Source organism: Trachemys scripta, chromosome 10, assembly GCF_013100865.1.
Source record: "Trachemys scripta elegans isolate TJP31775 chromosome 10, CAS_Tse_1.0, whole genome shotgun sequence".
Taxonomy (NCBI): Eukaryota; Metazoa; Chordata; order Testudines; family Emydidae; genus Trachemys; species Trachemys scripta.
In genome coordinates, this window is record NC_048307.1 from 33,072,090 (window position 1) to 33,084,684 (window position 12,595).

General features: G+C 41.0%; 1 protein-coding gene across 3 annotated transcripts in view; it reads right to left on the reverse strand.

Annotated features, from left to right (window-relative positions):
• CREBBP (CREB binding protein) overlaps nucleotides 1–12,595 on the reverse strand; it is a 189,023-nt gene that overhangs the window by 37,959 nt on the left and 138,469 nt on the right. For all 3 annotated transcript variants that reach the window (XM_034784283.1, XM_034784284.1, XM_034784282.1), the window contains exons 17-18: nucleotides 5,283–5,401; nucleotides 337–576 (exon numbers count right to left, since the gene is read on the reverse strand). In XM_034784283.1, the coding sequence (XP_034640174.1) occupies nucleotides 337–576; nucleotides 5,283–5,401 (359 nt within the window). The remainder of the gene's footprint in view (nucleotides 1–336; nucleotides 577–5,282; nucleotides 5,402–12,595) is intronic.

A 12,595-nucleotide genomic window follows, 5' to 3' on the forward strand; every position in this document is an offset into this window, starting at 1 on the left:
CTTGACTTCAATGGAGCCAAAATGGCTTACTCCAGCTCAGGATCTGATCCTGTATCTGCATAAGAAGGTGCAAGATATGTGGGATTGTGTATAATAGCAAAATATTTCAACACTTCATACTGAAAATGATATCACCACCAGTGATAGAAATTTGGCTAGAATCCTTTAGATATTTTCTACTTCCTTACTATGTTGACATAAGTCTAATTTTTACTAGCCATTCCAACTAGTAGTTTAATTTTATTTAAAATAAATATCTAAAGGAGATTTTTCTTTTTTTTACCTTCTTTGTCAAACTATTTAGTTTTTCAGCAATAATAAACTTGAAAAATATACCTTGCGTCCACAACAGTATCCAAGTGACTGCATGACAGGGTCAATCTCTTGTTCAAAGACCTCTGCGAGTTTAGTGCAAAACTTATAGACCCTGGAAGTCTTGCGATTGTAAAGCCAGGCATTGTTAAACATTAGCCAAACGTCATCCACATACTGCCATGGCTCTTGGTATTGCCCAGTATCCAATTTACGTTTAATGGTGGAAAGGTCCATAGGATTCTTCACAATGTCAAAGTAGTCCTTCAAAATACAAGAAATGTCATCCATTATTTTAAGATGCACTTCTAGTTCCTACTATTTTGAACACATCCAAAAGGATTAAATGTCTCCACGAATATGTGCAAAGTAGTTTATTTTCAGGCTTACCTGGAGTTTAAATGGGGTTTGGGCCTTGAGCAGAATGACCCCCTACACAGAGATGAACTGAACCCACCATAATGGACAGTGGGTAAAATTTTTAAAATTGCCCAAATGACTTAGCATCCAAAGTTTCACTGTAAGACAATAGGATTTGGCTCTTAAGTTACTTAGGCTAGGTCTACACTACCCGCCTGAATCGGCGGGTAGAAATCGACCTCTCGGGGACTGATTTATCGCGTCCCGTTGGGACGCGACAATCGATCCCCAAATCGGCACTCTTACTCCACCAGCAGAGGTGGGAGTAAGCGCCGCCGACAGAAAGCCGCAGAAGTCGATTTTGCCGCCGTCCTCAGAGTGGGGTAAGTCAGCTGCGATACGTCGAATTCAGCTACGCTATTCACGTAGCTGAATTTGCGTATCTTAAATCGACTCCCCCCTGTAGTGTAGATGTACCCTTAGGTGCTTTTGAAAATTTTATCCGTGGTCTATAACACTTCTATTGCTCCTTTCAAATGTCTTCACTTGAGTCTTTAAAATTGGAATCCATAGGCCAAGTTAAAGGATGCTTTAAGGAGTTCAAAACAGATCGAGTTTGAGAAAACTGCTGTGCTTGTTTTGTTAAAGTTGTTCAAACTTTTAATAGATCTCAAAGGAACTTCGAATTTTGGGAAACAGAGATTTAAAAACAAAAATATAAAAACCAAGATCCAAAGATCACTAAGTCACCAAGTTTCACGGACATAAAAAGCTCAAACTACACTATGGACAAATTCACAAGTCAAGTTCTGTGATGGGTGCTTGACCTAGCTATATTTGAAAGTTATTCTTCTAGTCTTGAACTGATGGGAACCTGCACGCACTCAACGCGCTGTTTAGTTTCCACCACAGCACCTAAGTTAGCAGATGATCACATTTTTCCTGTGTTGGTCTACTGTGCAGAACTTGCTCCCCCATGAAATTCCCTCATCCCGGCTCCACTTAAACAAAAAACAGAACATTTTGAAGCTTCATCCACCCACATTCAAAGGTGTTTGTTGAATGATCACTATTGACCCCTATACTTATTACCTCCTCTTTCAAGCATGGCCCCTTCACTTGTTTCTGTGTGGTTGTACTTTAAGAATCTTTTATTATATTGCATTAGTTCTTATTTTGTTGTAAGGCACTCTGCAAAGTGTGTAGAGTTATCAGAGAGTGCAGAGAAAGCATGTTATTAAAAATCATCATTAGCCTTGTCACAACTTGGCTACATTCCAGATGGCCATCTGATGAGGCCATCACCTACTTAGGCTATGTTTACACTTTAACTGCTACAGGAGCACAACTGCACTGGTGTAACACTTCATTGTAGACACTCACTAGAGCAACGAGATGGCTCTCCCATCGCTGCAGTTAATCCACTTACCTGAGAGACAGTAGCTAGGTCAACAGAAGAATTATTCTGTCGACCTAGCACGGTCTACAACAGGGGTTAGGTCAGCTTAACTACGTCACTCAGGGTCTGGATTTTTCACACCACCAAGTGGCATAGCTGTGTCAACCTAACTTTTTAGTGTAGATCTGGCCTCACTCTATAGTATTGAAGGGATGCAAAAATGCAGCTTTTGAGACACGATTTTATGCTACAGTCTTATTTGGCGACTATAAAACACCAAAAATCTTATTGTGCTATAAAATCTGAATACATTCTTAGAATAACTCCGCTATAACTTTCATTTTCCTAGATCCAAATGATGACTGAAGATCTTCAGAAGAAAAAATAATCAGTGTTTAAAACATACATGGGATAATTTCGTTTAAGGAAAGGAAAAGTTAGGTTACTCACCCTGTGCAGAACTATAGTTCTTTGAGACGTGTGATGGGTGCTCTGCTTCAGGTGCGCATGCACCTCCTGATCCATTGATCAGAGATTTAGCAGTGTCTGTCCAGCCTGCACATGCACACTACACAACCGTGTGCCACACACAGAGTACATAGGGCTGCATAGGCAAACGGCCCTCTGTTCCGTCTCTATCCAAATGTTCAACAAACAACAGTCCGAAGCAGAGGGGATGAAGGGTGGGTAGTGGAGCACCGATAGGGGGACACACCTCAAAGAACCACAGTTACTCCACAGGGTAACCAACATGTTGTTCTTCGAGCATTCTTCCTATGGATTCTCCACTTAATCTCAACTATACATACAAAATTATGGGAACTAAATTAATTGTTACCCCTCAAGAAAGAGATCTTGGAGTCTTTGGATAGTTCTCTGAAAACATCCACTCAATGTGCAGTGGCAGTCAAAATAGCTAACAATGTTAGGAACCATTAGGAAAAGAATACGAAGACAGAAAATATAATGCCACAACAGAAATTCATGGTATGCCCACACTTTGAATAGCGTATGGAGTTCTGGTCGCCCCATCTCAAAAACGATGTCAACCAAAAAAGTCTAACTTCTTCTGGCTTTTTTCATAGGGGGTAGATCTCGAGTAATGCTGTTTGCCCACTTATTTACAGTATCCACCACCAGGGAATTAGGTGTAGGGTCCAAAAACAAAAATTCTGGGTCTCTAGGAGCAACATAGTATCTCTCACCCACCAAATTACAAGTTGTTGGGATAGTGGCAAGAGTGTGTGTCACAGTCTTTGTTGGATCCAGGAGCGCTTAATTAATGGAGAGTGCAGCAGCTTGTGTTGCGAGTCTTTGACCTCAAGAGGTATCTGAAGGGTGACAGCCACCCTCTTTCACAAGGTCCCTGAATTGTTCAAAATTGTTGGCTATTAGTGGTGGTGGAGACATGACTGCTTTGGCCAGATATGAGGATAAAACAGGAGTTTATGGGCAGCCTCCTTTATCAGCCCTAGTCTCCTGTTCTTTAAATGTCTACTGAACCCCCAACATGAGAAGAAGGAACTGTGCAACCCTACTCCCCGCCCCTAGTGCAACAGAGCCAGAGGTCTGGCAACTTGCTGCTGACACAACCCAAAGATCCCAGTACAGTAATTGGGGGGCCCCATACCAGAGAGTGGATGGTGCCCAGGACTAATCCCACCTTCCCTGTCATGGATGAGGATACAGGTTCCTGTATGGATGCTGAGTGGAACACTACACCGATAGGGGAGACGGACAATTCTCCTCAATCTCCTTCAATGGTGGGGCATCAGCAGAAAAAGGTGGAGAGCCTTGTGGTACTGGGAAACAATGTTAATCTGGAAACCAGGATCTTGGTACCAAGTTGTTTGGCACCCAGAAGTAGTGGAGACTCTGGCTTATCTAAAAGAGACAAGTCCCTGGAGTAAATGCCTGTGGTACTAAGTGGATCGATACTGTGCAATAGCTGAGGTGGATGGTACTGTCAATTTGGAACACGTTGGTGCCGAGGCTGAAAGTGTCTGGTGCTTTCATTAGTCCAGTACTGATGAAATGGTAAGTCTGACAGACACTGCCATTCTAAAAGAGTGTGCATCCTAGACTTCACCTCCCTGTCCTTCACAGATGGTACTGGGGGCCTGCCAGAGCCATGCTTCTCCAAAGTGCTCTAGAATCTCCCGGCTCCACCAGTGCTCGAGGAAGAACCTTTTGCCTCCGCAGTACCAAGCCAAGAGGTCAAGACCTCCAGCACCACAGACTTAGCATGTAATTGGGGCCTTTGGGAGCTGGCTTCTTGTGGTGGGAGACTGAGCTTCTCTTCTTTGGAGCTTTCCCTGAGTTCTCCAAAGTCTTCCCCTTCTTAGGGGAGACCTGGGCTGAGGTTGGAAGGGCACTGGATCTGTCTGGAAACATATGTACTAGGGGAGGGGGGAATGTGTCCCCTGACATGACTTGATAGCAGGTGGAAGGGGGGGAATGCTCCATCATCAGAAGTCTCAGTTTGATCTCTCAATTCTTCCATACTCTAGATTTGAGAGCTAAGCTAAAGTTACACTTTTGCTAGATACGGAACTCTCCCAAGCAGCAGCTGCACTAAGAGTGACCGTTGCTGACTGGGATAGCCTCCTGACAAGAGAGGTAGTGTTTGAAAAAGGGAGAGGAAAAAGTCAATCCTCTCACTATCATCTAACCAATTCTATACTAAAGCAAGTAACACTAATCAGAAACACTAAACTTACTAAAAGAACAACTGTAGAACACGCTGAAGAATGGACGAGGCAGACATGCTAGAGCTCCATCTCAGGTCAAGGCAGCGAAGAAGGAACTGAGGATGGTTCACCTGTGCAGCCCTATATATCCTTGATAGGTGGCCCAAGGTTGTATAGAGCGCAGGTGGGGACCAAACAGACACTGCTAACGGAACGTCTCCAATGAAGGGGCTTGAGAAGCCCATTTGCACCTAAAGTGGAGCACCCATATGGTTACTATTCGAAGAAGAGCAACTTGTACATTCTGGTTCCCATGGAAATTCAGACAGACATTCATTCTTATCTCTTAACTGGAACTCAAGGAGAGAAAACTTTAAGGGCACACAGCTGATGTTCCCATGGCCATATACAACTTGAACAAGCACAAAGATATTAGGCAAATGAGTTTACAAAAATAAGAATTATGAGATATCATACATGCATATATACATATACCACGAAGGCTTTTAATGTTAACTCACTGGAATCCCTAGGAGCTGAGGATCCACAGGCTGTCTGAAAGGAAGTGACTCTGGGTCCTGCCGGTACAATGCTTCAAGGGTAGGCATGAGAGCCTGGCGCAGCTCTTCAGGTTTAAAGACTGTTTCAAAAGAAACAAAAACACAGTTAAAATATAAAGAAAAGAACTTCCCTCAGATATTAAAACTGCTCTGTTCTATATACTTTAAGACAGAATTTTGTCATTATCAAATAATTTCTCATCTACAAACAACTAGGTTCATTATTCCTAATGTGCTTTTTTCATTCTGCTGTGCAGATCGGAGGCAGAACTAGACCTGAATCACTAGGACACTTTGGCTTTGCCTTTCTTGAAACCTTGCCAGAGAGTATTTCCAGAATTTCAACATATTTATTAACTTCACGACTGCAGATTAACAATCCTACCCTGTTAAAGAGATCTTTCTACTGGGCAGAGAGGGAAATTTTTAATGAGGGATGGAATAGAGCACCTGGCCAGTCAAAGAAAAGATAATCAGTTAAGAACAATTCCCCTCCACCCCCCAAATACAGCCATGTCTTTTACCCCTACTGAGATTTTTAAAGCAAAGAAAACTGCAGGGAGGGACTAAAATCTGCAGAAAACTGTATGTCCAAGTTCTATTGTCTATAATATGGACAAATTACCAGATAGCTTGATAAGTGGCATAAGAAATTTCTGATCAGGATTTAGTAACAGTATCAGTATTCCAAAATCAGTTACACTTTCCTGAAACACAGTTTCAGCCACCCAGTAACAGATGATTCTGATGCCTTGTTTTGCTCTCAGCAGTGGACAAGAAAGGAGATTTTCTGAAAAATCTTGAAATAATTATGGAGTGCTCTTTGCACATCCAAAATATATCAGACTTATTATTTTGGATGAACATAAGCCTTGACAAAAAGGAGGAGGGAGGGAAGACTTCCTCCTGACAGCAGTGAAAAATGCGTATTAACCTTAGGAATGAATGTTGGGTGTAGGAAAACCACCACACAGTTTAAAAATTTGCGTTGCTGAGAGGATGAAGACTTTTGGTGAAGAGGTCCAAGATGAAGTTTTGTTAAGGCATTCAAATCCAGGTGGAGAGTTTCAGGGATTACTCTGTATAGCCTTCTACAGCTTATTAATGGTTTTTGTCCTCAGAAATTGCCTGACGTGGAGAGGAGATTAGTCGGTTTGTCCACACCCAAAATATTTGATATTGTCAAAGTATGCTAGCACAGAGTGTTGGCCTTCAGACCTAGAGACAAGGAGTTTGACATTACTGTAATTTATACTGCAAAGTGGTATCAAGTGCTGTCATTATGATTGGATAGAACTTGACCCCATCTTGACACTGTAAAAAGCAACAGAGGGTCCTGTGGCACCTTTCAGACTAACAGAAGTATTGGAGCATAAGCTTTCGTGGGTGAATGCCCACTTCATCAGACGCAAGTTGGAATGAGTTTATAACCACAGACTCAAGTAACTATTTTTTTAATTGCTTCTTCTTAATATCCAAGTGGATTAATGGGGCTCAGATTCTGGGTGGTAAAAGGAACATTAAGTAAATATCTCTCTTCGGGAGGACTGTGAAGAAAAGAAGCAGAGGTAGAAGAGAGGATTATTTGAGGTGAAATCTGCATAACATGGCCACCAAGGTCAGAGAGGTGCCACTAATAAAATGGAGGATTTTCTCAGTCAGATCTCATCTGTTCTGAAGATCAGAGATGCTGAAGGACAGATAGGAGCTGTTTTAGATAGGCTTTGGAGACAGTGTCTAAGGCAGCATGTCTGGTAAAGAACAGCATGCTTCTAGTATTTTGTTTGGATGTAAAATGTTCCAACTATTGCCATTCTTGACTAGTAGAGACTCCATTCCATGGATTCACCCACTTCCTGCTCAGCCAGCTGAACACAGGATGAACTCCCTCTAGGTATTAAGAATTCCTTTATTCTTGCGAAAGGATTTGTAATCCCTACCTTAATGCTTTGGAGAGGGAAACGATTTCTTTACTGATAACTTTGACAAGAAACTTGCAGAAAAGCTTTCCCCAAGAATATTTGGAACCTGACACGAGATGTTTAACTTGTAAATCTGTTTTTTGTTATCTTAACTAATGGTGCCTTCTGCCCATTGCAACTGTCTTCAGAAGTGAAATGAATCCAGAAAGAAGTCTTAAATAACTGCTGTTGCTGAAGAAATCTCTGAAACACTGATTTAAGTTCCCTGGATTGTTTTTGGCACTTCCTCCTGGAAACTGTCAGCCAAGGCAAAAATAATTCATGCAAAGCAGGTGGAAGCTACAAGACAGTTGGGATGCAGCCAGCACCTTGCAGACCTCAGAGCGCTCATTCCAGTCTCCTAGTCATGAGTATCATATGCAGGAATTCTCCTTCCGAAGGGATCCACGTTCTCCTGAGAACTTTTGAGATTGCTTAGAAAGTCTTTTATTAAGAAACTCCCACTTACATTTTGTGGCATTCTCCAAGAAGGAACGAAATGGGATGCGGAATTTCTTTTTAGAGGAAAAGAGAAAGTTCCTCCTACTTGCTGTGCAGTCTTGGTGGTGTGGCTTGGATACTTTGGAATTTAATGGTTCTGGATTATTTCATTTGGCCTTAAAATCTATTAAAAGAGATCACTATAATAATCTAGCCTGACCTTCTGCATAACAGGACATAGAATTTCCTGGACATTGAGCCCACTAATCTGTAGCTAAGCTAGAATACATCATTTAGAAAAATATCCAGTCTTTAAAAGACTAAAAGAGATGGAGAATTTACCATATCCCTTGATATGCTGTTTTAATGTTTAATTACCCTCTCTGTTAAAATCTGCATCTTATTTTCAGTCTGAATGGTTTTTTTTTTGTTTTTTGTTTTTTTAAACACACCTCAGCTTACAGACACTGGATCTTGTTATGCCTTTCCCCCCGAAATATATAGGTAACTGATCATTTCACAATTTAGTCTTCAAAGTTTTAGGAGGAAAAAACCTCTTTAGTTTCATCTTCAGAATCGTCGGCTTCTTAAGGTATGAAAAATAAGGCGAAGAATGCTTGTGGGCAGGGGATTTCTTCTTTTCTTCCTATGCTGTTCAGATTCCTCCAGAGGGGAAAAAAATTCCTTTTATAGGGCTTTTCTTTTTGAGAAACAATTCTCTGGGTTTTCCTTTTCAGGAAAGAAGTCCTGTGAATATGGGAAAGATGAACAGAAGCTAGCGTTAAACCACCACATATCCCATTTTGTCTTGGTGTGTGATGGCTGAAAGAAACATGACCTTTGCCTATATCATCATCATCAATTATCTGTTAAGTACCAACATTATACTGTAAATTGCTTTAGAGGGAGTCCTGGTTGAAGTCATTCAGGGGAAAACTCTTAGAGAAGATTAGAGCAGCATCCTTGAAATTACTGAAGACAGTATTTTTGGTTCTCTATTTACTTGTAATCTTTTCAGTAGAGGATCCTGTTGGGTGGGGAAAGATATCAACTTAGTTGGGAGGCTTCTGAACAGCTGAAATGAAGTGCTCCTTCAAGTCTACCTAGGAAGATTCCAGGGAGAGATATCAAGCAGTCTTGAATTAATAAACATTCCAAACTGTCCTTGCTTTGTGAAGGAAGGGGGCAGAGAGAGGGGGACAGGAAAAAGCTTAGCCTGCAAAAGAAAAAAAAAGGTTCCCTTCCATGGTGTATTTGAAGTGGGGCAGAACCTCATTTTTCAGAGTAAATGGATATGGGAGAGGTTGCCCTCATTTGTAATGCACGCTTTGTGAAGAGCCTGCAAAATAACTTTTAGTCATTTTATAATGAGAGCTGTTTTCAGTCACTCCTAACCTTCCCTTAAGTCCCGCTACTTGGGCTGAAATTTTCCATGCTTGGTCTCTGACCAAAGGTAGACTTTTGGTATCTGAGCAGAGCTTCAAAAGACAAGGAGAATGAAGCTTCTTTTTTATCTATATTTTAAATAGAAATTTCATAAAGGCAGTTACATTAAGAGAGCATTACAGTTGCATGCTTCAGAATTTAATCAGGAAATGCCATATTTTTCTACAATTATAGGTCTTGTAGTACTGTGTACCAGCATGCATTCTAACCAATCCATGAAAGTCATTTAAATGAAAAGTACACAATAAGCCACAGCTTAATGCAGACTAACCATTAACAGAGTAATAGTTAAAATGTTTCGGCATATATAAATCACTCACATTTCCAGTTAAGGGAAGCTTTGCTGCTGTTTGAAAAGAAATTGTATAATACGTGGCTAGGACTAAGTTATTAAAATACTTGGTTAGAGAGAAAACATTACAGAATTTGTCAATAAAGATATTCTAGACCATTCTGACAATGAAATTTGTGTTACTACATCATGTAATAGTTTTTGCAAGATTTTAGGGAAAAAGTTTATATGTTATGATTGGGAAATAATGTTACACTGAAATTATAGACGATATTATAATGCATATAACATGATGGACAGTGGGAAGGTTTTGCATACAATCTCAACTTCGGTATTTTTTCAGAGTGCTTTGCTTAACCTTCATTTTGTATTTATATGGAATTACATTAAGCATCCAAGAAGCATGGAAGAGTAAAATACAATTAAGTGCATATAACAAAACGTTATACAGAATCTTACCAACCCATCTGTTCTGTCACCGGTTTTCTTACTTATTTTTTTTTATTAACAATACAAACAGTAAATCAAGTGACAACATTGTAGCTGCAATCAGTGAAGCTTCTTTAATTGCGTGCAGAAGTTTCTATTGAGACTCTTTCCTTCCTTCCCTTATAATCTGATTACTAAAGCATTCTCTACAGTAACTTGGAATGCAGCAATTATGTACCAGAAGTCCCAGTAATAAATATTACCATTAGTAGCTAGCACTTGGCAATATATAACTATTAATTGTAGCATGAGTGTCTAACTACTGGTAATGAGCGATTAAGGTTCATAATGTTGCTTTAATAACTTAAATATTAGAAAAGGTTCATGATTGCAGTGTGCAGAATAATCCACTTAGGCTGCTCATCCAGGTATACTAATCAAATTATACATGTACAGACTAATCTGAGTGGATTACACAATAATTTGTGTGAGTGATGGGAGGTAATTTCTCTTTCATAATTAAGTTCATTACTACTACAGTGGAAGTAGTACCACTCCCACCTGTTTATGCTCTCTGTATGTGTGTATATATATCTCCTCAATATTTATTCCACTCTGTATGCATCCGAAGAAGTGGGCTGTAGTCCACGAAAGCTTATGCTCTAATAAATTTGTTAGTCTCTAAGGTGCCACAAGTACTCCTGTTCTTTTTGCGGATACAGACTAACAGGGCTGCTACTCTGAAACCTGTCATTATGCAAGGCACTGCATTTAGCCGTATGGAGTGGAAATCCATCAACCTCATGAAAAAACTCGTACAGATACAGATAGACATCATCTTCCTTTCCAAATGCAAGCAGATGGACATCATACCAAAAGGACTAAAGGTAAAAAATCCATTACAATCTACATATCACACAGACTATGCTGAGAGACTGTGTCACACACTCTCAAAGAAACTGCGAAACCACCTGATCAGCATCCTATACAGCAAACAGGGAAAGATTAAGAATGAGCTCTCAGAACTGGATACTCATAAGAAACCAACCTTCCACACAAACTTCCTCATGGATAGACTTTATAAAAACTAGACAAGCCATTTACAAGACATACTTTGCCTCTCTACAAAGGAAAAAGGACACTAAACTATCTAAACTGCTACATGCCACAAGCAGCCACAATAGTAGTTCCCTTAACCCACCCAGCAATATTGTTAATCTTTCCAGCTATACTCTTAGCCCAGCAGAAGAGTCTGTCCTATCTCGGGGCCTCTCCTTTTGTCCCTCCAGACCTATGAATATGATACAGTTCTGCGGTGACCTAGAATCCTACTTTCAACGTCTCCGACTCAAAGAATATTTCCAACATACCTCTGAACAGCATACTAACCCACAGAATCCCCCCTACCAGCACTACAAAAGAAAGGATTCTGCGTGGACTCCTCCGGACGGTCGAAACAACACACTGGATTTCTACATAGATTGCTTCCGTCAACGTGCAAAGGCTGAAATTGTGGAAAAGCAACATCACTTGCCACATAACCTCAGCAATGCTGAACACAACGCCATCTACAGCCTCAGAAACAACCCTGACATCATAATCAAAAAGGCTGACAAAGGAGGTGCTGTCGTCATCATGAATAAATTGGAATATGACCAAGAGGCTGCTAGACAGCTCTCTAACGCCACATTCTACAGGCCATTATCCTCTGATCCCACTGAGGATTACCTAAAGAAACTACACCATCTGCTAAAAAAACCCCTGACAAAGCACAGGAACAAATCTGTACAGACATGCCTAGAACCCCGACCAGGGGTATTCTATTTGCTACCCAAGATCCATAAACCTGGAAATCCTGGATGCCCCATCATCTCAGGCATTGGCACCCTAACATCAGGCTTGTTTGGTTATGTGGACACTCTCCTCAGACCCTACACTACCAGCACTCCCAGCTATCTTCGAAACACCACTGACTTCCTGAGGAAACTACAATCCATCAGTGATCTTCCAGAAAACACCATCCTGGCCACTATGGACGTAGAAGCCCTCTACACCAATATTCCACACAAAGATGGACTACAAGCTATCAGGAACAGTATCCCCGATAATGTCACAGCTAACCTGGTGGCTGAACTTTGTGATTTTGTCCTCACCCACAACTATTTCACATTTGGGGACAATATATACCTTCAAGTCAGCGGCATTGCTATGGGTACCCGCATGGCCCCACAATATGCCAACATTTTTATGGCTGACTTAGAACAACGCTTCCTTAGCTCTCATCCCCTAACGCCCCTACTCTACTTGCGCTACATTGATGACATCTTCATCATCTGGACCCATGGAAAAGAAGCCCTTGAGGAATTCCACCATGATTTCAATAATTTCCATCCCACCATCAACCTCAGCCTAGATCAATCCACACAAGCGGTCCATTTCCTGGACACTACTGTGCTAATAAGTGATGGTCACATAAATACCACCCTATACCGGAAACCTACTGACTGCTACACTTACCTACATGCCTCCAGCTTCCACCCAGGACACACCACACGATCCATTGTCTACAGCCAAGCTCTAAGATATAACCGCATTTGCTCCAGTCCCTCAGATAGAGACAAGCACCTACAAGATCTCTATCAAGCATTCTTAAAACTACAATACCCACCTGTTGAAGTGAAAAAACAGACTGACAGAGCCAGACG